Here is a 23,303-nt window from a genome sequence, read left to right as displayed (position 1 = left end):
CACCGAAAGCACCCATCAAGAGGTGAGGGATCTTCAACAGGAGAACCCCGAGAGCAATTTGGCTTTCTGATGGATTTATTATCCTCAGTGTGAGGAGGTCTCCGGCGGTCCGGAGCTGGAAGAGGAGAGAAGCGAGATGCTGGCGAGGGTGGATGATCTCAGGAACCGGGTCAACCAGCTCGAGGAGCAACTTAAGGAGACCAAACAGGAGGTCCGTGATGGTTTATGTTGAGGTTCCTGCTACTAGGTTGTGACTCCTTTCGCGTTCCCTCAGGTGGAGATGGAGCAGGCTCTGCTGAAGGCCGAGAAACAGGCCGAGCAAGAGCAGGTGGATGTCGAGCGGGAGCTCATTTCTCAGTTGCAGCTGAAAATCAGCCAGTTGAACATGGACGCTCAACGGGAGAAGGAAAAGGTTTGGCCTCCTGTAGAGCATCGCCGAAACGTTTTTGTTTTGTATTGGATCGGTTCTCCCGTGCTAACAGGAATCATGACTTAACTCCTGATTTTGATCTCCCGTGGCGTGCATGGATAGTCCTAAGGAACAAGCTCTAATAGGTTTATAGTTTAGTAGACGCTCTAAAGAAGAAGAGAAGACATCAATGGATTTTGACCTAGTTTGAAAATCAATTCCAATCTGTCCCCGCCGCCCGGGGGCCAATTGCAACCCGTGGGATGATAATGTGAGGCCCCTGCCTTCATAAGAAAGTCGCTCTCGCAATCGGATTGTGATCCGAATACAGGAGTGGATCCTCCGTATCGGTGTCAGGGGCAGGAGAGTAAAAACGTGGTTGGGGTCAGAAACGGGTCGTAAGCCGGGACGGTAGAGCAGACGTGGACGGGATCAAAAACAGGTCGTAGCCGGAGACAAACGGGGAGATCAGGAACGGGCAGGTGGAAAAACGGGACAGGCGGGAGTCAGGATCAAAAAGGCTTGCCTTGTAACAACAGAGGTTCGCTGACGGACTGACAACAGGCGATTGAAAGGACTGGGCTAAAAAGGGACAGGGAACCAATCAGGCGCCAGATGAGTGGGCACAGGTGATTCAAATCAGTAATCATGACAATAATGTGAGGCCTCTGCCTTCATAAGAAAGTTTAAAGGAATAACTTGTATTACTAAGCGCCTCCTTGTGGTAAAAACAATCCATGAAAAGTAATACTGATTGATAAAAAATAATCTAAAATACATGAACTATGACGTGCATTTTCAAGATAGTCATCGGTAGAGAAATTTGCATTCTTTTCACATAACACGAGGCTTAGCTAGAGGAGGCTAACATCATATTCAGCCATTTTGCTGCTAAGGCTACCTCTTTTTTTCTTGCTTTTTCACCTTTTTTTCTTTTTTTGTAATTTTTTTATTTTTCTTTGTTCTATTGTTTCTTTTTTCTCTTTTCAATTCTTATTCTATTTTCTATCTCTTTTTACTCACATTTTTCTCTTTTTCATTTTTTTCTTTTATTATCTCTTTTCCTTTTTTTAATATTGTTTTTTTTTCTTTCTTTCGTCATTTTTTTAAGGGGCAAGTGCTCTAATACGTTTACAGTTGAGTAGACACTCAACTGAAGAAGAGAAGACAACAATGGATTTTGAACTATTATGAAAATGAATTCCAATCCGTCCTTATAGGTCCTTCCATTATTCCTTTTAAAAAAAATCTAATATTTTAAGTTACAAAAAGCAAGTCAGTTCTTAGAGTGATATGATAAGCCAATAGTGACAATTATGTAGATGGCACATAATAGTCAAAATAACAAAAAACTATCTATCTATCTATCTATCTATCTATCTATCTATCTATCTATCTATCTATCTATCTATCTATCTATCTATCTATCTATCTATCTATCTATCTATCTATCTATCTATCTATCTATCTATCTATCTATCTATCTATCTATCTATCTATCTATCTATCTATCTATCTATCTAGACATCTATCTATCTATCTATCTATCTATCTATCTAGACATCTATCTAGACATCTATCTATCTAGACATCTATCTATCTATCTAGACATCTATCTAGACATCTAGACATCTATCTAGACATCTATCTATCTAGACATCTATCTAGACATCTATCTATCTAGACATCTATCTATCTATCTAGACATCTATCTATCTATCTAGACATCTATCTAGACATCTATCTATCTAGACATCTATCTATCTAGACATCTATCTATCTAGACATCTATCTAGACATCTATCTATCAATGAATCCATCCACCCTAACACCCACCCACCCATCAATCATGCATGTTTTTGGAATGTGGGAGTAAACCCTAGTGCCCAGAGGAAACCAGCAAAAGCACAGGGAGAACATGCAAACTCCACACAGGAAGCCAGAGTAGCATATTAAACAATATTCTTTTTAAAGATCAAAGAGTGTCAGCTACTCTAGCACAACCTAATGTCCATCCTTGCACGCCAGTGGAGAACTTTGTGTGTGTTAACTGTTCATTTCAATCCAATACGTCACATGATGTCACTTCTAACAACTGCCTTCATACTGGACTGAACCACAATGCTTGTTTGCATGAAATCAAATGTTGTTCTCTTGGTTTTTGAAACTATACTCCGATACACGTGTGCAGACTACGGATGAGCACTTATCGATAGTGTTGGGATTTAACTATCAAAATTAGCGTTTACCAAATTTTTCGAATTAGTTATCTGACTCCATTAACCAAAAACGACCTACATTCATCCAATAATTACGCGCGCTCGTTTTTTGAGAGAAAAGTGACCAGGAAGGACCACACGGGGCGGATTTTTATTATTCCTAACAGCAGATCTGAGTGTAAACAGGAGACGGCCCCCATCCAAGTTGCCCGGGATCATTTATACATTTCAACAAACAAAGCAAAGACATCCCACTATTCCCCTATTGGCTATGTGTCATCTGCATCTAACTTTCGCTTTCTCTTATTGGCTATCTTCTCCCCGCATGATGGCGTGTCGGCTCCTCCCATGGGCATGCCAAGGCAGTGGTTTCGTGCCCAACAATCTCTGGTCCTCCTGCGTCAGCACACCCAGGCCTCCTGTTATCATAACTGTCCTAGACAAAACAACTTCCATTTATGCATTCCACACAGCCTGCCCTGACCTTTTATTGTACATTGAACTAAAGCACAGCCAGTGAATATCTTTATTGCATTACACTGAATACATGTAACTTGTAGTCAATTGTATAAAATCCTTTATAGTCAAATGCATAAAATCCTTTAACAGGCAGCCCAGCAAAATAGTACTTGACGTAATTACACCAATGGATACATTTAGCAGATTTATCGTGCCCGTTCTTGGTTTGTACACGATTTTGGATGTGTATGTGTGTGTTTTTAGGGGAGGGCTAATGTGTCGGCCGAGCGGAAGGTGCTGAAAAAGCAGAGGAATGAGTACAATGAGCTGAAGAGGGAGTTTGATAAATGCCCCTCGTCTCCGAGGGAGCAGTTACGGGAGCAGCAGCTCGGCAGGGTCAGTGTTGCCGCAAAGCTCGCCGGCTGAATCGGTTAGCCGGCACGGAACACCCGTAAAAGTCTATGCCATATCTAGAAATACGTAGAAAAATACTTGAATAACTACAAATATGGACCATTTCAATAAATGAACCCATACATCAATCACCTTGTACCTAAACATATGAATCTAATGCAATTTATTCATATATTTATGCTTTTGTCATTTTTTTGTCAGTATTTTTTGTCAATTATTTTGTCGTGTATTGTTGATTTACCTCTCTTATTCGTACAAACGAGGGGCGGGTCAAACGGGCTGAGCTTGCCACCTATTGGTTGATTGACGAATGCACCGTTTAACAATAGGTGATAAGTGATCAGTGATAGGATCAGGAAACTGGGCCGTGTCCTTATTTGACTCACATTATTTTGGGACAAAATAGATATACGCCAAAATACACGACAAAGAACATGTCGAGATACATGAAAAAATCCACGAGAAAATAAACAAAAGACAGTACACGAGAAAATATGCAGCGAAGCCCACGACTAAATATACAACACATCGTACAAGTAAATACACAATAAAAACACAACATGATACTTGACACAATAAATGACCAAGTACACGAAAAAATGCATGATAAAATCCACCTCAAATGCTCGAAATCATAAATGACCAATTACATGGCAAAATACAGTACACCAGAAAAATACGCAAAAAGATAGCAAACGAAATAGGTGACGAAATACATAACATGATAAAATACACAACAAAAGACAGTACACTAGAAAATTCGCAACAAAACCCACAACTAAAGATATAACCAAATGCGCAAGAAGAAGAAAAACATGACATTGTACGTGACAAAAAGTACACGAAAAAAATGCATGATAAAATCCACTTCAAAATGCACAAAAAAAAAAGACAAATGACATGACAAAATGCATGATAAAATACATGACAAAATACAGTACACAAGAAAATACATGATAAAATACACAACACCATATAGTTCACAAGAAAAATACACAAGCAGATCCGAAACCAAATAAGCGACTAAATACATGGCCAAATACACGAGAAAATACACAAGAAAGCCGACGATATAAATGACAAAGTAGTGTTGTGGAATGTGGTCAATATTTATGATAAGTATGTAGGCATCTGGTGAAGGTCGTGGGATGACGTTGTTGCCAGAGCGGACGACCTTCAGGAGATATCTTAACTTTATTTGAGAACACTACAAAAGCCAATGTTGAACGTCCGGAACTTCGAACGTGTCCCGAATGCAATAAAAAGCCCGTTCCCTTTTTTCCATATCTCGTCTCTGCGTATTTTTTGGGGCGACGCTCAACAACGTTCTCTCCAAAAGTACACGTCAAAGTACATGACCAAATGCACGACAAAATACACGACACAATACAGTACACGAGAAAATACTCCAGAAAATCCGCGACAAAATAAATAACAGTATGCGACAAAATTCATGACCAAATGCACGACACAAAACAATACCGGAGAAAATACACGGAAAAATACACGACAAAATATGCTACAAACTATATGAGAAAGTAAATGAATGACAAAATGCATAAATAAATAAATAAAAATGTGTCCTATAGAGGGTTGGGTAGGGTTACTTTAACTGGATTACTTTCAATGACTTTTGGATTACTCCAATACCAAATATGCTAATAACAGACAAACTAAATATGAATAAAATGACTCCATTTTGTGCAGGCTTGGGAAGTAACGGAATAGATGGAACAGCAAAAATGATGTCGGCAAGCTGTTTGGATTTATGTTCATTTTGTTTCTGTGGTATTTGATGTTTGTTTGCCAGAGATCAAAGCCAGGAGAGAAAGCTTACCACGTGTTGTGAGTCATCATTTTATTCATATTTAGTTTCTTTTGTCTTTTATTAGCATAGTAATCCAAAAGTAATTGAATGTCAGACATGGGACCAAGTCACACATGTGCAAGTCTCAAGTAAGTCTCAAGTCTTCACCTTCAAGTCCCAAGTAAGTCCCAAGTATTTTTTTCTTGGGCAAGTCAAGTCACAAGTCAAGTCCCGAGTCTTAGATTGCCAAGTCCAAGTCAAGTCACAAGTCATAAAAACAGCGACTCGAGTCGACTCGAGTCCAAGTCACTAAGTCTCAAGTCCCCATGTCTGAATGTCACGAGACCGGACCAGAACGGAGGCAGGAGGCAGGAAGGATGAACTCATTCGCCTTAATGATACGTACTTTTATTTAGCAAAATAAAACTCGTCCAACACTCTGGGACAAAACAAACCAAAACAGGCTTTACAGGAAAACAGGAACTCAGACTAAAAATACTCACAAAACAGGTTTTACTCAAAACGTGCAAACACAGGTTTCCTCCAGACAGACAGAACAGAATAAGGCAGAACAGAAAACGCAACGAACCAGCACCCGCAATACCCACAACCCACCCTTAAGAAGCACACACGCCAATTAGCTGATCTACTCCAGCCGGTGCCCAGGGGGTGGGGCCAGCCGGTCGCCACGGCGACCATGATGGACACGACATTGAAAGTAATCAAGTTAAAGTAACCCTACCCAACCCTGGTCCTATAAGTATTACTTCATTCAAGTGTTCCTATATGGCATTTATTTGCATGTATATATTTCTATATGCATTTATTTCTAAATATGGCAGAATGGGTCCTCCATAAAAGAGGCATGCGGAGATCTTCTCATGATGATATATCTCTTCTTCCGTTCTGTTCTGTCGTTCTTTAAAAAAAAAAAAATCTCACTGTTCTTTTGTGAGTACGATGCTGCAGGCTTCGCTTTCCCGCTCCTCTCTCAGCTGTTCCCGTCGTTCATGCTATTAACGCGTATCCTCCATAACTCAGCATGCAATCCCTCTTCATCGGAATGATTTTATGGCCGAATGTCAAAAACTGGCTCGATGCCGTCCGACGATACAGAGAATGGGATGTTTGATCCGACATTTTGTCCGGGCAGAAAGCCGAAGCTCTGGAAGCCGGCAGCAAGCGATTCGAGGAACTGGAGTTTTGCCAGCTGGAGGAGGAAAGTCGTCTGGAGGAACGGAAGGAGAACCAGTGCTCGCAGCTGCTTCACCAGCGAACCCAGCATCACTGCAGCGTGGCCAGAAGGAAGGTGAGAAAAACAAACATTTGGGTAACATTTTGGGAAAAGAAGATTTTTCTGGTATTTTTTATCATATACAGCGGAACCTCGGTTCTCGACCATAATCCGTTCCAGAACCCTGTTCGAAAACCGATTTGTTTGATCACCGAAATCATTTTTCCCATTAGAAATAATGTCAATCGTTTTAATCCGTTCCAACACCCTGATGTTTACCTTGAATGTTCAACGTAAACATAAAGCTAACCCGGGCTAATCATGCGTTCGCGTTATCGTCATCTTCCGTACGAAAGATTACGCTAACATGAAGGTGTGAAAATAAATAAAAAGGATAAGGAAAATGATTATGAATAGGATTTCTTACCTTTGTGGTGGTCAGCAGAAGCCATGCTGTATTCCCTAGCAAGATCAGACACTCGCACACCTTCATATTTTGCTATTATTTTTTTCTTAAATGCAATAGTTGTACGCACTACTCTTCTCTTTTTACCTGTAGCAACTTTGCTGCTTGCACTGACTTTCTTGGGAGGCATAATAAGGGGCTAAAACACCCGTACATATATATACATATATTATTATATTATTATATATCGTTATATATCATATTATTATGTATTAATAAGTCCCTGTATAAATGCACCTGCACTGTGATAGTTTCAGAAGTGTGTTTAAAGCGCAGAGAGCATCACGAAGAACGAGGAACACACCAGGCACGTCCGAGATACTGTCATGGAGAAGTTTAAAGCTGGATTTGGATACAAAAAGGTTTCCCAAGCTTTAAACATCCCAAGGAGCACTGTCCAATCAATAATATTGAAATGGAAGGCGTATCAGACCACTGGAAATCGACCAAGATCGGGCTGTCGCACTAAACTTTCAGCTGATACAAGGAGAAAACTGAGCAGAGATGCAGCCGAGAGGCCAATGATCACTCTGGATGAACTGCAGAGGTGGGAGAATCTGACCATAGGACAACAATCAGTCGTATACGGCACAAATCTGGCCTTTATGGAAGAGTGGCAGGAAGGAAGCCATTTCTTAAAAGTGTTGTTTAAAGTTTGCCTTAAGCCACCTGGGAGACACACCAAACATGTGGAAGAAGGTTCTCTGGTCAGATGAGACCAAACTGCAACTTTTTGGCAACAATGCAAGATGATATGTTTGGCATAAAAGCAACACAGCTCATCACCCCTCATCACACCATCCCCACAGTCAAACATGGTGGTGGCAGCATCATGGTTTGGGCCTGCTTTTCTTCAGTAGAGACAGGGAAGATGGCCAAATACAGAACCATTCTGGAAGAAAACCTGATCGAGTCCCCAAAAGACCTGAGACTGGGACAGAGATTTCTCTTCCAACAAGACAATGATCCAAAACATGAAGCAAAAGCTACGATGGATTGTTTCACCAAAAAACAGATCAAGATGTTAGAATGGCCAAGTCAAAGTCCAGACCTCAATCATATTGAGAATCTGTGGAATGAACTGAAAACTGCTGTTCACAAACGCTTTCCATCCAACCTGACTAAGCTCAAGCTGTTTTGCAAGGAGGAATGGGCCAAAATATCAGTTTCTCCATGTGCAAAACTGATAGAGATGTCCCAAGCGACATATTAATTTTCCTCATCCTGCGGTTTTTGAGTTTTCCTTGCCCTTATATAGGTTTCAGATCGGGGGAAGACGTCATAATAGTCTGCAGTTTGCAACAGTCTGTGGTCTGTGCAGCACAAATAAACATGCCTTGACCTGACGTGTAAATGGAAAAGAGAATACTCTTTTGGATATGCTGTTGTCATGTATTTATTCCATTAGTTACTTTTTGGAAGAAGTATTGATTAGCTATAAATATAATCATCTCTCTTCAGGAGAAAATGGCCACCCTGGACGCTCAAGTCAAGCAACTGGGATTGCAAGCCACTCGTGACAGCGAGAGAGTGGCCAAAGAGAGAACGGCCACCCTGCAGCTATTACTCAAGGTCGGAACTTCAAGTGAAACGCCGTCCCTTTATAGATGATCTCAAAAAGTTCCTCTATCGTAGGAGCAGGAGAAGTTAAACGCGCTGGAGAACAGGAACCAGAGCACAACGGCCAAGAACTTCTCAAAGAGCGACGGAGAAACCAAAGAGGTGAGTTACAGTCAAACGACGACACCTGTTCTGCGCTTTCAACCGGTCGGTCCCTTTTTGGAACAGGGTTTGCTCCACATCCACGAACCTGAGCTTCTTTCTGAAGACCAACCCTCACTTGGTCTTTTTCCTACTTCTACTGTCCCTTCCCTGGAAGTCCACCCTGTTAGACTGCAGGAGGTACAAGCCAAAGAATGAACAAAATATGGAGTTCCTTCTCAGCATGCTTGTTTGAGTTTCAAAGTGTTTTGTTTCTGCTTGCGGTTTGTGGCCTGACCAATGGTCTCTCTAAGCTGCGTGTGTGCGTAATTGCCCAGAGCTTTTCCGCTCACAAGAAAATCGAGCCAGCTCACAAAAATCAGGGCTCGAAATTGCTAATTAAGAAGTGAATTAAGTCAAAGTTAGAGTGCATGAAGGTCAAAATACACGGGTTCCCCTGAGGTTGTGTCCTAAATGCGGTATTTTGAAGTCGAGTCGAAGTAGAATGAAGTTGAGTAAGGTTAGTAGAGTTTGTGGAGAACCGGCTTCTTTGGCTGGCTCACTTGAAGGAACCGGCTCTTTTGGGTCCTAAACGGCTCTTCAGGTTGTTTTTTCTTCTTTCATCCCAACATGACCAAATATGATGTAAAATTGTGCACAAAAAGACTTAAAGGAAGGGGGGAATAGAACAAAAAAGAAAAAAATACCAAAATGAAAAAGGAGTGAAAAGCTGAGAAAGAAAGAAACAAAAGGAAGAGAAAAAAGAAGGAAACATTTAGAAAAAAAGCCAGGAATAAAGAAAAGAAAGAAACGTAGGAAAAAAGTAAACAGAGAACAAAAGAAAAAAGTAACAGCTCAGAAAAAAGAAACACAATGAGATTTTTTAAAGGAATTGAAAAAAAAAATGAAAAAAACAGGGATATCAAGTGAATCTTGTTGCCAACATTGTACTTCCACTCAAAAATGTGATTAAATACAGTTGTGTATCGTGCAACCGACTAAATTATCCCCCAAAAAAGTTAATATTGTGCGACAAAATATATCAGGAAATAAAAAGAAATGGATATCTTGTGAAAGAATTGTTGTAAAAACAAATGACGTTTGTAGGCAATGAGTCAATTCATTCAAAAATGAAAAAAAATGTTGCATTGCCGGAAACTCGGCAAAATGTAACGTGACGTCAAGTTTTGGACATGTTTGATCATGAATTAGTTGCCACACTTGGGATTTCCGTTGCTCACTGTTGTTTCAAGCGTTTCTCACTGACTTTGTGTGAACGCTCAGACCCCTAAGGAAAATGACAGGGAACATTGGTCTTGACTCCTCCCTGGCAGCAGTGCTCTTGTTGAGTAAGCGGTTCAGAATATTGACTGCAATACTCTTCTGTTTCGGTAGATGGCGGCAGATCGATTTTTAGGATTATCTGCTCAGGTGCCTTGATGCTGACGTTTTAGCTCATGACATCATTTTGTTCATTATTTTTCCTTTTTTACTTTTTATTACTTTTAAAATATTGAATCAATATTTTTTTATTTTTTAATCTTTTCAAAAGGGAAGTGAATCGAGCCGTGCTATTAACCCGCATGTTATATATAAAAAAAACAGTTTTTCCTTTTAACCCCTTCATCGACTCCAGGGTGATTTTGTCGACTGAGCGGCATGCTTTTTTTGGACATATTTAAGTAAAATAGTCACGACCCTTGCATTGCATCTCACGAGCCAAGGTATTCGGTAGTGTGCTCACCTGCGGCTGTCGATGCAGGAGTACCTGAAGATGTCTGATGTCTATGCCATGTATGGAAACGCTTGCCTGCTCCCTCCCCCGCCTACTACCCCTGCTGCCTGTGACCGCCTCGCAGCCGCTGAAGCTGTTCCACGTGAGGTAGAAAGCTTGCCTCCCTCCCCGATGCCCCCCACCTATGGGGGTCCTCCCTTTTCCCACTTTCCGCTTTCTGCTTTCGGGTCCACGTGAAGGATTACATCACGTTCGGCCAGCTGAGGCACATGATCGCGGTGCGGCGACCCGGCACCTCCACTTCTCCCGTCGCGTTATTCCCACTTACCTCTTCGGATGCCACTTTTACCAGCCAATCAGGCTGCCCTTCCTCTCTTCTCGCTGCTAAGGTTCGTGTCCTTCTCCATCTCTTAACCTTGCCGTTTTTGTTGTTTTTCTTCTTCCGCTGCTTCACTGTTTTCTCCTTTGGCCGGTCTGCTTTCCTTCACTTTAGAGCCAGCCTGAGCTAAACAGGAACCCAATGCCTCCTATGAATCTGGAGCGTTGGTACCGGGACATCATGGCTGCGGGGGAGCCCCCTTCATGCCCTCCACCTCTGCCTGCTAAATCGCTTTCTGCACGCAGGCACGGGCAGGTAAACTCAGGACTCGCTGCATTCTCTTTCTGCTTCTTATGCTGCTGCAATCGGTGCTCGAAATATGACCACTTTGCTAAATTATATTAATTTCCCGCAATTTGCATGAGGTCCCCGCTAAAATTTGACAAAATTCTTCTCATGTCTAGTGTTGGCAATTAATTATCAAAATGTAGCGTTTACCAAATTGTACCGGCTCCTCCCATGGGCGTGCCAAGGAAGCCCCCTGGGCTTCACAATCTCACCCACGAACGCCTTGATGTCTGGCTTCTCAAAACAACGCCGAGCCTTTCTCCGTCAGAGCCCCGCTATCAAAATTCCCTAGACAAAACATGATGCATTTCGAACAGCCTGCCCTCAGCCCACTCAGTGCTTCATTGCATTAGTCAATCGTATAAAATCCTTTATAGTCAAAATGTATAAAATCTTTTACTAGTCAGTTCACGACAGGAAGAAATTGTCACCTATCATTGAAAGATTCTAATCAGGTCAAACATATGGCCCGCAAACCAAATCTGGACCAGTTGGATGATGTAATCCAGGCCGTCATGGAAAGAAAAACAAGTCTTTAGGTCATTTGATTTTTTTTTTAAATAAATGCCAACAAAAGGCTATTTCTGGCCCACCAGAGTAGAGTGTAAAGTTAGAATAGCGTGGTGAAATGGTGTAGGTGTAAAACCGCATTCACTCAATTGTTAAAAACAAAACAATTGACACATTCAATGACAAACGTGAAAATCTTTTCCTTGTTTGTGAATAAACGTGTTATGTATGAAAAAGATCCCACAAAATTACTCATTAAGAAACGACTTAAGTCAAAGTTACAGTGCATGAAGGTCAAAATACACGGGTTCCCCTGACGTTGTGTCCTAAATGCGGTATTTTGAAGTCGAGTCGAAGTAAAACGGAGTTGGGTAAAGTTAGTGGAGTTTGTCGAGAACTGGCTCCTTCGGCTCGGCTCACTAAAAGGAACCGGCTCTTTCGGGTCCCAATTGGCTCTTCAGGTTGTTTTGGCTTCTTTAATCCCAACATGAGCAAATATTATGTCAAATGATGCACAAAATGACTTAAAGGAAGAGGAGAATAGAACAAAAAATAAAAACATACCAAAATGAAAAAGTAGTGAAAAGCTGAGAAAAAAAGAAACAAAAGGAAGAGAGAAAAAAAAAGGAAAAATTTAGAAAAAAGCCAGAAAAAAATAAAAGAAAGAAATGTAGGAAAAAAGTAAATAGAGAACAAAAACAAAAAAAAGTAACAGCTCGGAGAAAATAAACGCAATGAGATTTTTTTAAAGGAATTTTACAAAAAAGTAGAAAAAAACACAGAAAAAAGAAGAAAAAGTTGGTGTAGCATTCAAATAATTTCCAATAATATCAAGTGAATCTTGTTGCCAACATTGTACTTCCACTAAAAATGTGATTAAGTACAGTTCTGTATCTCACAACCGACTCAATAAGCCCCCCAAAATGTTCATATTATGCGACAAAATATATCAGGAAATAAAAAGAAATGGATATCTTGTGAAAGAGTTGTAAGAACAAACGACGTTTGTAGGCCGTACAACCTTTGCAATAAATAGTACATGAATCAATTCATTCAAAAGTGAAAAAATCTTTTGCAGTGCCGGAAACTCAGCAAAATGTAAGGTGTTGTCAAGTTTTGGACATGTTTGATAACGACTTAGTAGCCACACTTGGGATTGCCGTTGCTCACTGTTGTTTCAAGCGTGATATACGGAATGATTTTCGTCCATATCCGCTCTTCTACTCGCCCAGTTACAAAAATGCAACATTTCCACGTCCGCTTTTGTTCTTTCAGATGCTGAAGTCCATTTCAGACGGTGACGTGGCTCAACCCACCCCATGTCCTCCTGCAAGTTGCAGTTTGACCGCGCATACCTCCACCCTCGCGCGCGACAAAACCACCAAGGTGAGAATTTGCAAACGTCGACTCGTCTCCTCAGTATGACTTGAGTAGGTTGCTTCCTCTCGTTTCTTAGGGATTGCAGCTGACTCTGAAGGAGTTTTCAACCCTGATGGACGCGGGGAAACCCAATAAAGGTACGTGTGTGGTGAGGCACAGTCAGATTTACGAATAAATGATCTTATTCATCATTTGATTGGCAGAGCAAGAAAGTATGGCGAAAATCGATAAGAACGATTCAAATCGGTTATTGAATGCATTGGAAAGTTATGAGATCATTGATTCATTGGGTCATGTGATTTATGAGCCACGAAGGACGTTGTAGTACCTGTCACAGTTGCCATGGCGCCCAATTGGCCCCGCCCAGGTGGCGCCAGCTCCAGCTCATTAACAGATTGGCTTTCCGTCTTTTTAAGCTCAGTGCTCTCACTCTTACTTGGTCAGTCCATTAACGAACCTCTGCCCCACAAGACACGGGTTCTGACTCGGTCCTGTTTCCTGTCTGTATTTCCTGTCCGGTACTGTTCCCGTTTATTTTATCCTGTTCTATTTCGGTTTCCAGTTTTGTTTCCGTTTATTTTTGTCCCGTTTATTATTTTCTCCAGTTTTCGTTCCCGTCTAATTTCTTCTATTTATTTTCGATATCCTGGTTCATTATCTGTCCTGTCTGTCCTGTCCCGTCCGGTATCGACCCCATCTGTCCGATATCATCTCAGGCAATTGGAATCGATTTCATCGGCCTATGGCTTCCTCTCATTTCACACCAGACTGCTGCCTAACATGCATGACTCCCCATATCCTGTAAAATAAAAAGCTTGTGTGAGAACGTCACGCATTTGGGTCCTGATCCTGTTCTAATTCTTGACAGTACCACTTTGTCTGGTAGAGGACGCTTGGGACCGTTTTTATGAGAAGAGATTTTACATTTTTTTTCGAAATAAGTTATAAACAAAATTGGCATGTTACAGTTAAACACTAAAATGTAAACGATTTTACAAGGGAATTGAAAATGCTGAGAAAGAAAATGTGAAAATAAACAAATAAAGAGAAAAAATTATCTTAATGATGACATGTTTAACTCTACCCAAGGGGGAGATTCTGAAGCATAATATTTTCATATAGGGAATGCTTATTATATTCAAAGATTTAACCCAGAAAACAAATTCAAAAAGTGGGGTTTACATCGTTGATATTTTCTTTGTAAATAAATAATAATATTATTTAGTTTTAGGGTTTTGTGACCCTAACAAGAGAATTCATCAACTTGATATTTGTCATCGTCACAGCAATGACTCGACGCTGTCGATAGAGGGCGCTAAACTTCCATGTCAACCTCTTCTCTCTCGGCCAGATCCTTCCCCCACCATGCATCACTCCATTTTGCACCATCAGTGTCCCTCTAGTGGCATCACAGCGTATGACACCTTGAGCCTGGAGAGCTCAGACAGCCTGGAGACCAGCATCTCCACCAGCAACTCAGCGTGCACCCCCGAAAGGTGAGAACGCATCCGAAAGGTGAGAACGGATCTGCCCGGCTGCCCCAAAGTATGGGAAAAAAAATGGTGGTGTGTGTCTTTATAGCGTGTCCGGGTTGGAGGCACAAAGGTTAGAAGAGATGGAGAAGATGTTGAAGGAGGCCCAGCAGGAGAAAGCCAAGCTCATTGAGCATCGGGTAAGCTGGAGATGTTCCTCGCTGGGGAACGGAGCTAGCGATGCAGAACAATCTAAAGCAGGGGTGTCAAACAGGCGGATCAGGCCCGCTAAGGGATTGAATCCGGCCCACTAGACAACACTCAGAGAAGCGCAAGAGGAAAACGAGCTGCGGGTTGGAATATGTCCAACCGGTGTACTGTACTTGTATTTATTTCTCTCTCTCTCTCTTCTTCCCTATTTCTCTCACTCTCTATCTCTCTTTCACCATCTGTCTCTGTTCTCTTTCTTTGTTCCTCTTTGTCTATTTCTCTCTCTGTCTCTTTTTACCTTCTTTTTCCTCTCTTCTTTTTTTTCTCTTCTCTCTCTTTCTCTCTTGATCTCCCCTTCTCTATTTCTCTCCTTCTCTCTTTCTATTTCTCTTTGTATCTCTTTTGTTTCTCATGTTCTCTCTGTCTTTTTTTCTCTCTTTCTCTTTCTCCATTTCTCTCTTTCCTTCTCCCACACTCTCTCTTTTTCTCTACCTCTATTTCTCTTATTTCTTTCTCTCTTTTTTCTTTCTCCTCAATCGACTCGTCCGGTTAAAATGCGTTTGACACCCCTGATCTAAAGAGTATACTTCACTCCTATGTTATGGAGAAGTGAACCTGCCGTATGTAGGAATAAATGTACAAGCACATAACTCCAAATATAGGCAATGTGAATAAATGAACACATAAAGGAATCGAGTTCAACCTAAATATATGATGTATATGCAAATATGCATTGTATTCATTTATTTTTGCAGTTTTTAAATTGATTTCAGTAATTATTTTGTCATGTGTTACAGTATATTCATTAGTTTGTCATATATTTTGCTGTGTATTTTGTATTTTTATCCTAGAACACAAAATTTTCAATCAATCAAAGGAACATTATTGGTATCCAAATAATGTCAGTGAGCAGAAGCCATATACAGTCAATGGAAGGGTCATGCTAATAATTAAGCTTATTATTATTATAACTATTATCATGACTATTATTTTTGTGGTTTTTATTGTCATTACGATTATTATCATTAACTATATAACTATTCTTATTGTTGAACATTGTTATTGTTGTTATTTTGCTGTCACTGTTATAATATGCAAATTCATCTCGATTTGTATCTATATTAATGATAAAAACAATGAGGTGAATAAATATGTTGGTGATGTTCGTTAAAACTAAACAAAAACGAAATAAATGGAGATACAATCACATAGAGACATTTTTTAACAAGAGAACAAAACAGTCATAGGCCGCACAATTCATAGTTAGGGTAGACAAGCGGGAGCGTGTTGCTGGAAGCATCCGGCTCAAGATCCCATGTCTTGTCTTTTAAATGCATAGTCTAGGACACTTAGCAATGTCCCTGCTGCCTGTGGTCAAAACCTCTCTAGCTGCAGGTCCAAAGATACTTTGTATGATGGACAACACACACCACAACACGGTCAGTTGGTGATGTTCGTTAAAACTAAACAAAAACTTAATAAATAGGGATGCAATCACATAGAGACATTTTTAATAAGAGAACAAAACAGTCATAGGCCGCACAATTCATAGTTAGGGTAGACAAGCGGGAGCGTGTTGCTGGAAGCATCCGGCTCAAGATCCCATGTCTTGTCTTTTAAATGCACAGTCTAGGACACTTAGCAATGTCCCTGCTGCCTGTGGTCAGAACCTCTCTAGCAGCAGGTCCAATGATATTTTGTATGATGGACAACACACACCACAAAACATTGAGTTGGTGATGTTCGTTAAAACTAAACAAAAACTTAATAAATAGGGATGCAATCACATAGAGACATTTTTACTAAGAGAACAAAACAGTCATAGCCCGCACAATTCATAGTTAGGGTAGACAAGTGGGAGCGTGATATGGGAGCTGACACCATGAGCACCAATAAGAATTATTGTTATTATAATAGTATACTATTGAAAAAGTATAGAGACAGCAATGATGGTGATGACGGGGAAAATAGTGATGGTGATGATGAAGTGACGGTGCATTCACAGAATCTATGTAAATATGTATATTTGTGAGGTTGGCTGAAATACGCAAATGCTTCTTCCTATTCCTTGACGGACATGATTTGTCGTGTATTTTGTCATGTATTTGGCACGTATTTTATATTTTACTTTGCTGTTTTATTTTGTTATATTTTTGTCATTAGTGCGTCATGTCAGGACCAAAACGGAAACAGGACCTACTCGTGTAATGTTACCACAAGTTCTATTGAAGGAAGAGAAAGGGTTGCGCTCACGATCCGGCGATTGCTGGTCGGATTAAGGAAGGCCGCTCTGAACGCGGAAGTGGATCTCCCGTGGCGAGCGATGGCGGGGTCGGGAACGGAAAAACGGGTCAGTGCCCGGGACAGGAGAGCTAAAACGTGGTCGGAAGAGAGTCGTAAGCCAGGACGGGAGAGCAGACGTGGTCGGAATAAAACACAGATCGTAATTCGGGACGGGAGAGCAGACGTGGTCGAGATCAAATTAGTTCGTAGTGGGAGACAAACAGGAGCAAAAAAACGTGAAAAAGGGTCGAAAAAGGGCTTGCCGTGTAAAAACAGATTTGCAGACTGACCGACAAAAGGGGACTGATAGGACAGAGTATAAATACCGACAGGGAGCCAATCCGTCAACAAGCTGCAGCTGGCGCCACACGGGCGGGGCCAATTGGGCGCCACGGCAACCGTGACACGTTATGTATTTTGTCTTGTATTTTATCATTTTTGGTGCATTTCTTTTCTTATTCTTTTGTGTATTTTGTAAAAGCAATATGTCATTCAAACGAGCTAGAATGAACCATGAAATGAATAAGAAATTGTTTTTTTGTGTGACAAAATTCATGACAAAATAAAAGGCAGAATAAGGAAATAACAAAACGTATACATATATGAATAAATTGTATTCATTTCATATTATACCTAGCCACTCCTTTGCACATCTGTTCTCCTCTGCACTACCGTACTCCATTGTTATTGTTATTGTATAGTGACTTGTTTACCTGACTGCCCATTTTGCACATCTGGTGAGCTGCTCCTCTTGCACTCTTTGCACTACTGTATAATACTATACCTAGCTATAATTATTGAGTATATTATTAGTACTTCAATACTCTAACTCAATACAACATTTTACTTATATCTGTACATTCAAGAAAACTGTGCGGGTCAGATGTATCGACATTTCGTTCTGTATACACGTGTACTAGAATGACAATAACGTAGATCTGAATCTGATTAAGGAATTATGTGTTCATTTAATCAGTCGGCATTGAATTCAAGGCTTTTATTTGATCATACAGGTATTTCTCTATATGTCAGGATTGATTTTCCACACCGTCCTACTTTGTGTCACTCTTCACCATTGCGATATTCTTTCTCAAGGTGTTGAAACGCTGTCGCAAGGCTTGGAATTGTTACCACGTGTTGACACGATGCTCACCCAACAGCAAAGGCGTCTTTTACATCAGCAAAGCTTTTCTAGGCAGACTTCAGGGACGGATTTGACAAAACCCGCATGGGGGATTTCAACTCTCCCGCGGTTCCCTCTCACTTTGTATCGCAATATTTGCCCGGCGTTAACGTATTCTCCTCCTTTCCCCGTTTGTTTTTCTCCGTCCCAGGAGAGGGAGGCGCAGACGCGACGCCATCTCCTGGAGGAGGAAAGGAAGAGGCGCGAGGAGGCCGAGAGGAGGCTCCTGGATGAGACGGCCCACAGGAGGAGACTGGTGGAGGAGGAGGTCAAGATGAGGGAGAAAAACTTTGCGCAGGTCAGTGGAGGCCGTAAAAAAAAAAACATTCCCGTTTCATTTTGGTGTTCCGGTCTACCGATGGGACTTGAGGACCCGTCGTTCCACCCTAATAGGACACAAATTCAGAAGAAATCCACTTCTCAAATTGATTGAATGAAAGCATTGTGCAGTTTGAAGCAGACATAGTGGAATATCCATCCATCCATTATCTGCACCGCTTATCCTCAGTAGGGTCTCGGGGGGGCTGGAGCCCATCCCAGCTATCTTCAGGCAGTGGGCAGGGGACACCCCAGTCGCAGGGCACACAGAGACCGACAATTCGCTCGCTCATTCACCCCAAGGGACATTTTGGACCGTCCAATTCACCTGACATGCATGTTTTTGAAATGTGGGAGGAAACCGGAGTGCCCGGAGGAAACCCACGCAAGCACGGGGGGAACATGCAAACTCCACACGGGAGGTTGGATAGTGGAATGTATTCACCCTTTTTCAAAAAACACCAGACCAATGTTCCCTGTCATCTTGCAGGGGTCTGAGCGTTCACACAAAGTCGATGAGCAACGCTTGAAACAACAGTGAGCAACGGCAATCCCAAGTGTGGCAAGATAATTCATGATCAAACATGTCCAAAACTTGACATCACGTTACATTTTGTTGAGTTTCCGGCAATGCAAAATGATTTTTCTCTTTTGAATGAATTGACTCATGTACGATTGCCTACAAACGTCGTCTGTTCTTACAATTCTTTCACAAGATATCCATTTCCTTTTTTTCCCTTGTTTCTTTCTTTTCTTTTTTTTCCTGGCTTTTTTCTGAGTTTGTCTTTTTTTCTCTTCCTTTTGTTTTTTTTTTCTCAGCTTTTCACTACTTTTTCATTTTGGTATTTTTTTCTTTTCTGTTCTATTCCCCCCTCCCTTTAAGTCATTTTGTGCATCATTTTACATCATATTTAGTCGTGTAGGGATGAAAGAAGCAAAAACAACCCGAAGAGCTGTTTAGGACCCGAAAGAGCCGGTTCCTTTTAGTGAGCCGAGCCGAAGAATCCGGTTCTCGACAAACTCTCCTAACTTTACTCAACTTCGTTCTCCTTGGACTCGACTTCAAAATACCGCATTTAGGACACAACGTCAGGGGAAGCCGTGTATTTTGACATTCATGCACTGTAACTGACTTAAGTCGCTTCTTAGTTAGTAATTTTGAGCCCTGATTTTTGTGCGCTGGCTCGATTTTCTCGTGCGCTGAGAACGTGCGAGCAGTGTGCATTTGCGCACGTGCGCAGCTAAGAGGGAACACTGGTTTGGGGTTTTAAAAAAATGTAAGAAAACTTTTCTTTTATGAAAACGGCGTCCTCTGCCAGACAAACGTGGTACTACATCTCTCAGTGTCGCACATCGTGCGTACTCAAATTTGCATTGATGTAACGTACTTGGCAGTTCATGAATCACGTGATACCACGAATTACTGTAGTTAACCAAAACTTTGACTCATTGATGGTATCGATGAGTTGTTGCAGCCCTAGCGTAAGAATACCTATAAAACGCCACTCAATCACCCAAAACGGGTAACTTTTTGCCCGCAGGCTCGTCCAATGACTCGCTACCTGCCCAACCTGAAGGAGGAATTCGACCTGCGAGCCCACGTGGAGTCCGCGGGCCACAGCGTGGATACCTGCCCCTTCGTCATCCTCACCGAGAAAATGTGCAAAGGCCATTTGGTCAAGATGGGCGGCAAAATCAAATCCTGGAAGAAACGCTGGTTCGTTTTCGACCGTCTCAAGAGGAATTTCTGCTATTACGTGGGTGAGCCAGTGGGTCTTTATTTCCCCGCTTTCGGAATCTTCGGTATTTCGATATTCAAGTCGGTTAAATAGAGAAGGACAGACAGGTAGTAGTGTTATAAAACGTATTCATTGCACCCTACCAGCAACAGAGTTATCCTACACACCAAGTGCAACAAAAATAAACAGTAAACAATATCATAAAATAACAATCAGTAGTAAACAGGGTTGGGTAGGGTTACCGTATTTTCCGCACTATAAGGCGCACCTAAAAGCCTTTATTCTTTTCAAAAGCTGACCATGCGCCTTATAATACAGTGCGCCTTATTTATGGATCAACATTAAGTTTTCCAACTAACTTGCAGCCGCCGACTCGATTTTCCCCCGAACGCCAAGTAGTCTGCGGTGTATGATGGGATTTATTTACCAGCGTTTCATTGGCTAGCCAATGTGTCAATCATCATTTGAATCAATCACTATTGGCTAAAGTTATTCGGAGGTAAAGGGGGCGGATCCTCTTTATGATTTACAGGCTGGCATTGGCTTGAACGGCAAAACAAAGCCCGCAATTGGCCGAAAAAGATGAATGCGTATAGCACGTGGTTTGACGGCATACAGAAAGCATTTTTTTACTATTCTGTATTTGTAAATATTTTATTCTCCTGGATTTACTACCCTCGCGGATATAAGAGGACATTGGCTGCACATTATTATTGAACACAACGACTTCGGTGAGCTACTCCGGCTATATATTTTCCCTGTATCTTGTTTCGGACTGAACTCGATGTTTCTGTGATAAGTGGTTCAGATAATGGATGGAATGGAGTGTCTATTTTTAAATTCAACTCAATTCCAAGTGTTTATTGTCATATATACAGTAAAGTTGCAAGCGAAAAAGAAAATAGAAAGTAAGGAATGGTTGGCATTTCTTGAATCCCAAGACTTTAACCTTCCGAATGATATTTGGAACGATGCATTTGAGTGACATCGTACGGACACAGTTTCCGTACATGTCTGAGACACGTATTTGCTTCTTTGCAAGCTTTGGGAATGTTAAGGGGGTAAGAAGTTGGACTGAACCATCCGACTGTTTTGTCCACGTTCCCATTGTAGCGCCTTATCATCCGGTGCGCCTTATGTATGTCAAATATAGGACCAAAAACTATTTTTTGGGGGTGCGCCCTATAACCCGGTGCGCCTTATAGTGCGGAAAATACGGTATGTATTAAGAAGCACCGATGTATTTGGCAAAAACTCGTCCGGGCTGGCTCGCCTTTCACCCGAGCGCTACTGACGAAGACGACGGCGATGATGAAGGTGATGAAATAAGATGCAAGGCTTTCCCGAGAAATGTTTTTCTCGGGTGAAGACTCGCTCCTGGCTTGTTTCTGACTGATAACACCCCCAAAAAACATATATCTCATTACCGGGCACTTTTGAATGACAAAAAAACAAAAACAAACCCCCTAAAAAACATTGCTACGGTTTCATGAGGTTGCCTTTCGTTTTTCAGCGGGTTTTATTTGAAGAGTGCTGTAAGATGAAAACATTTCCGCCTCGGAAGACTTTCTCCTCGGAGCATCTTTGACTGAAGAATACCAGTCAGGTTAATGGGATGTTTAAGACTCCAGGCCAAATTTGAAAGAGAATCGCCCCGACTCTGCTTAAATCGGGGGTCTCAAAAGCTTAAAGCAGGGGTGTCAGACTCGTTTTAGCTGGGGGGGCCACAAATGCTTTAAAAAAATTCTCACGGGGGCCTGACAAGTAAATTTAAGAGAAAGAGAGAGGGAGGGAAAGAGAGAGCGATAAACAGATAGCGAGAACAAGGGAGAAAGAGTCACAGTGAGAGAAAAAGAGAGATATGAATGGAGAAGAAGGGGGAAATGAATAGAGAGAGAAAAAGAAAGTGAAAAAAGAGAAAGATAAAAAGAATAAGAGAAGTGAAACGACAGAAAAAAAGAGTCAGGAGTAGAAAAAGAGACAAAGTGAAGTGAGAGCGAGAGAGAGGTAAAAAAATGAGGTTGAGAAAGAAATAGAAATGTAAAGAAAGAGAATTAAAGTGTAAATTGGAGAGAAAATAAAAAGAGAGCAAGACAAAGAAAAAGAAAGAGTGAGAGAGAAAAAGAGAAAAGTGAAAAAGAGATTGAAAGAGAGAGGGAACAGGAGAAAGAAAAAGAGGGAGGAATAAATAAAAAAGAAGTGAGTCAGAGAGAAATGGAAAAACACGACCACAATTGTTTTGCAAGTGTTCACTGGCTTGGGTGACATCCGGTGGAAATATTTAAAACTACAGCTCATTTCCCTCTTGCGCTTCTCTCACTGTTGTGTTGCGGGCCAGATTTAAACCATTGGTGGGCCTGATCTGGCCCGCGGGCCGCCTGTTTGATGCCTGTGATTTAAAGGGACAGTGTATAATTTGGAGCCTGGTGGGAAAATTGTATTCATTCAAAAATCAAAAACTGATTGGAAAATAAGAAAGAACATGATGAAATAAGTGCCTTGCAATTGGCTGGCAACCAGTTCAGGGTGTCCCCTGCCCACTGCCCGATGATTGCTGGGATGGGCTCCAGCAGCCCCGCGACCCTACTGAGGATAAGCGGTGTAGCTGATGAGATGAGAGATGAGATGAGATTATGAAATAAGCATCCGTGTTTTAAATGACATAACATTGGCCTCAACTTGATGGAGCTGACATAATTGTCAGCCATCTTACTTTTTTCACGTACCCTCCAAAACTGAGTAAAATTTTTTAAATCTATTTTTTTCCTTGTCCTTTTTCCCCTATTTTCATCTTTTTCTTTTCTTTTTTCTTCTTTCTTTGTGTTTTTTTCATTTTTTCATCTTTTTTCTTTCTTTTTTGTCCTCCCCCCCTTTTTTCTTTCTTTGCAAAAAGCTGGACATAAAAAAAGAAACATGATTTGGTTGGGTCACTTTAAGTCTCTGTAATTTGTCTTCTTTCTTTGTAGCACTCGTTTTTCGTGGTGACATCTAGTGGTCAAATGATACACACTGTCCCTTTGACGAAATTATAGATTCATTTATGACGGATTGATTTATTTTCACTTTTTTTCTGGATACCTTTTTGTTTTTGGATCTT

At 41.2% G+C, this 23,303-nt stretch overlaps 1 protein-coding gene across 2 annotated transcripts in view; it reads left to right on the top strand.

Moving 5' to 3' along the window:
• Window positions 1-23,303, top strand: part of phldb1a (pleckstrin homology-like domain, family B, member 1a) — a 64,930-nt gene that overhangs the window by 34,972 nt on the left and 6,655 nt on the right. The window contains exons 1-16 of one of the 2 annotated variants that reach the window (XM_088321383.1): window positions 3-211; window positions 275-412; window positions 3,352-3,483; window positions 6,462-6,617; window positions 8,470-8,580; window positions 8,644-8,730; window positions 8,797-8,910; window positions 10,472-10,591; window positions 10,684-10,833; window positions 10,938-11,078; window positions 12,897-13,007; window positions 13,078-13,138; window positions 14,353-14,497; window positions 14,583-14,673; window positions 18,301-18,447; window positions 20,009-20,228. In XM_088321383.1, coding sequence (XP_088177509.1) covers window positions 137-211; window positions 275-412; window positions 3,352-3,483; window positions 6,462-6,617; window positions 8,470-8,580; window positions 8,644-8,730; window positions 8,797-8,910; window positions 10,472-10,591; window positions 10,684-10,833; window positions 10,938-11,078; window positions 12,897-13,007; window positions 13,078-13,138; window positions 14,353-14,497; window positions 14,583-14,673; window positions 18,301-18,447; window positions 20,009-20,228 — 1,999 coding nt within the window. In that variant the 5' untranslated portion in view covers window positions 3-136. Of the gene's footprint in view, window positions 1-2; window positions 212-274; window positions 413-3,351; window positions 3,484-6,461; window positions 6,618-8,469; window positions 8,581-8,643; window positions 8,731-8,796; window positions 8,911-10,471; window positions 10,592-10,683; window positions 10,834-10,937; window positions 11,079-12,896; window positions 13,008-13,077; window positions 13,139-14,352; window positions 14,498-14,582; window positions 14,674-18,300; window positions 18,448-20,008; window positions 20,229-23,303 lie in introns of those variants that run through there. The other variant, XM_088321382.1, reaches the window with a different exon arrangement.

This window comes from Urocampus carinirostris, chromosome 17 (assembly GCF_059441175.1).
Source record: "Urocampus carinirostris isolate Australia breed hairy pipefish chromosome 17, RoL_Ucar_1.0, whole genome shotgun sequence".
Lineage (NCBI taxonomy): Eukaryota > Metazoa > Chordata > Actinopteri > Syngnathiformes > Syngnathidae > Urocampus > Urocampus carinirostris.
This window is presented reverse-complemented; position numbering and strand designations above follow the sequence as displayed.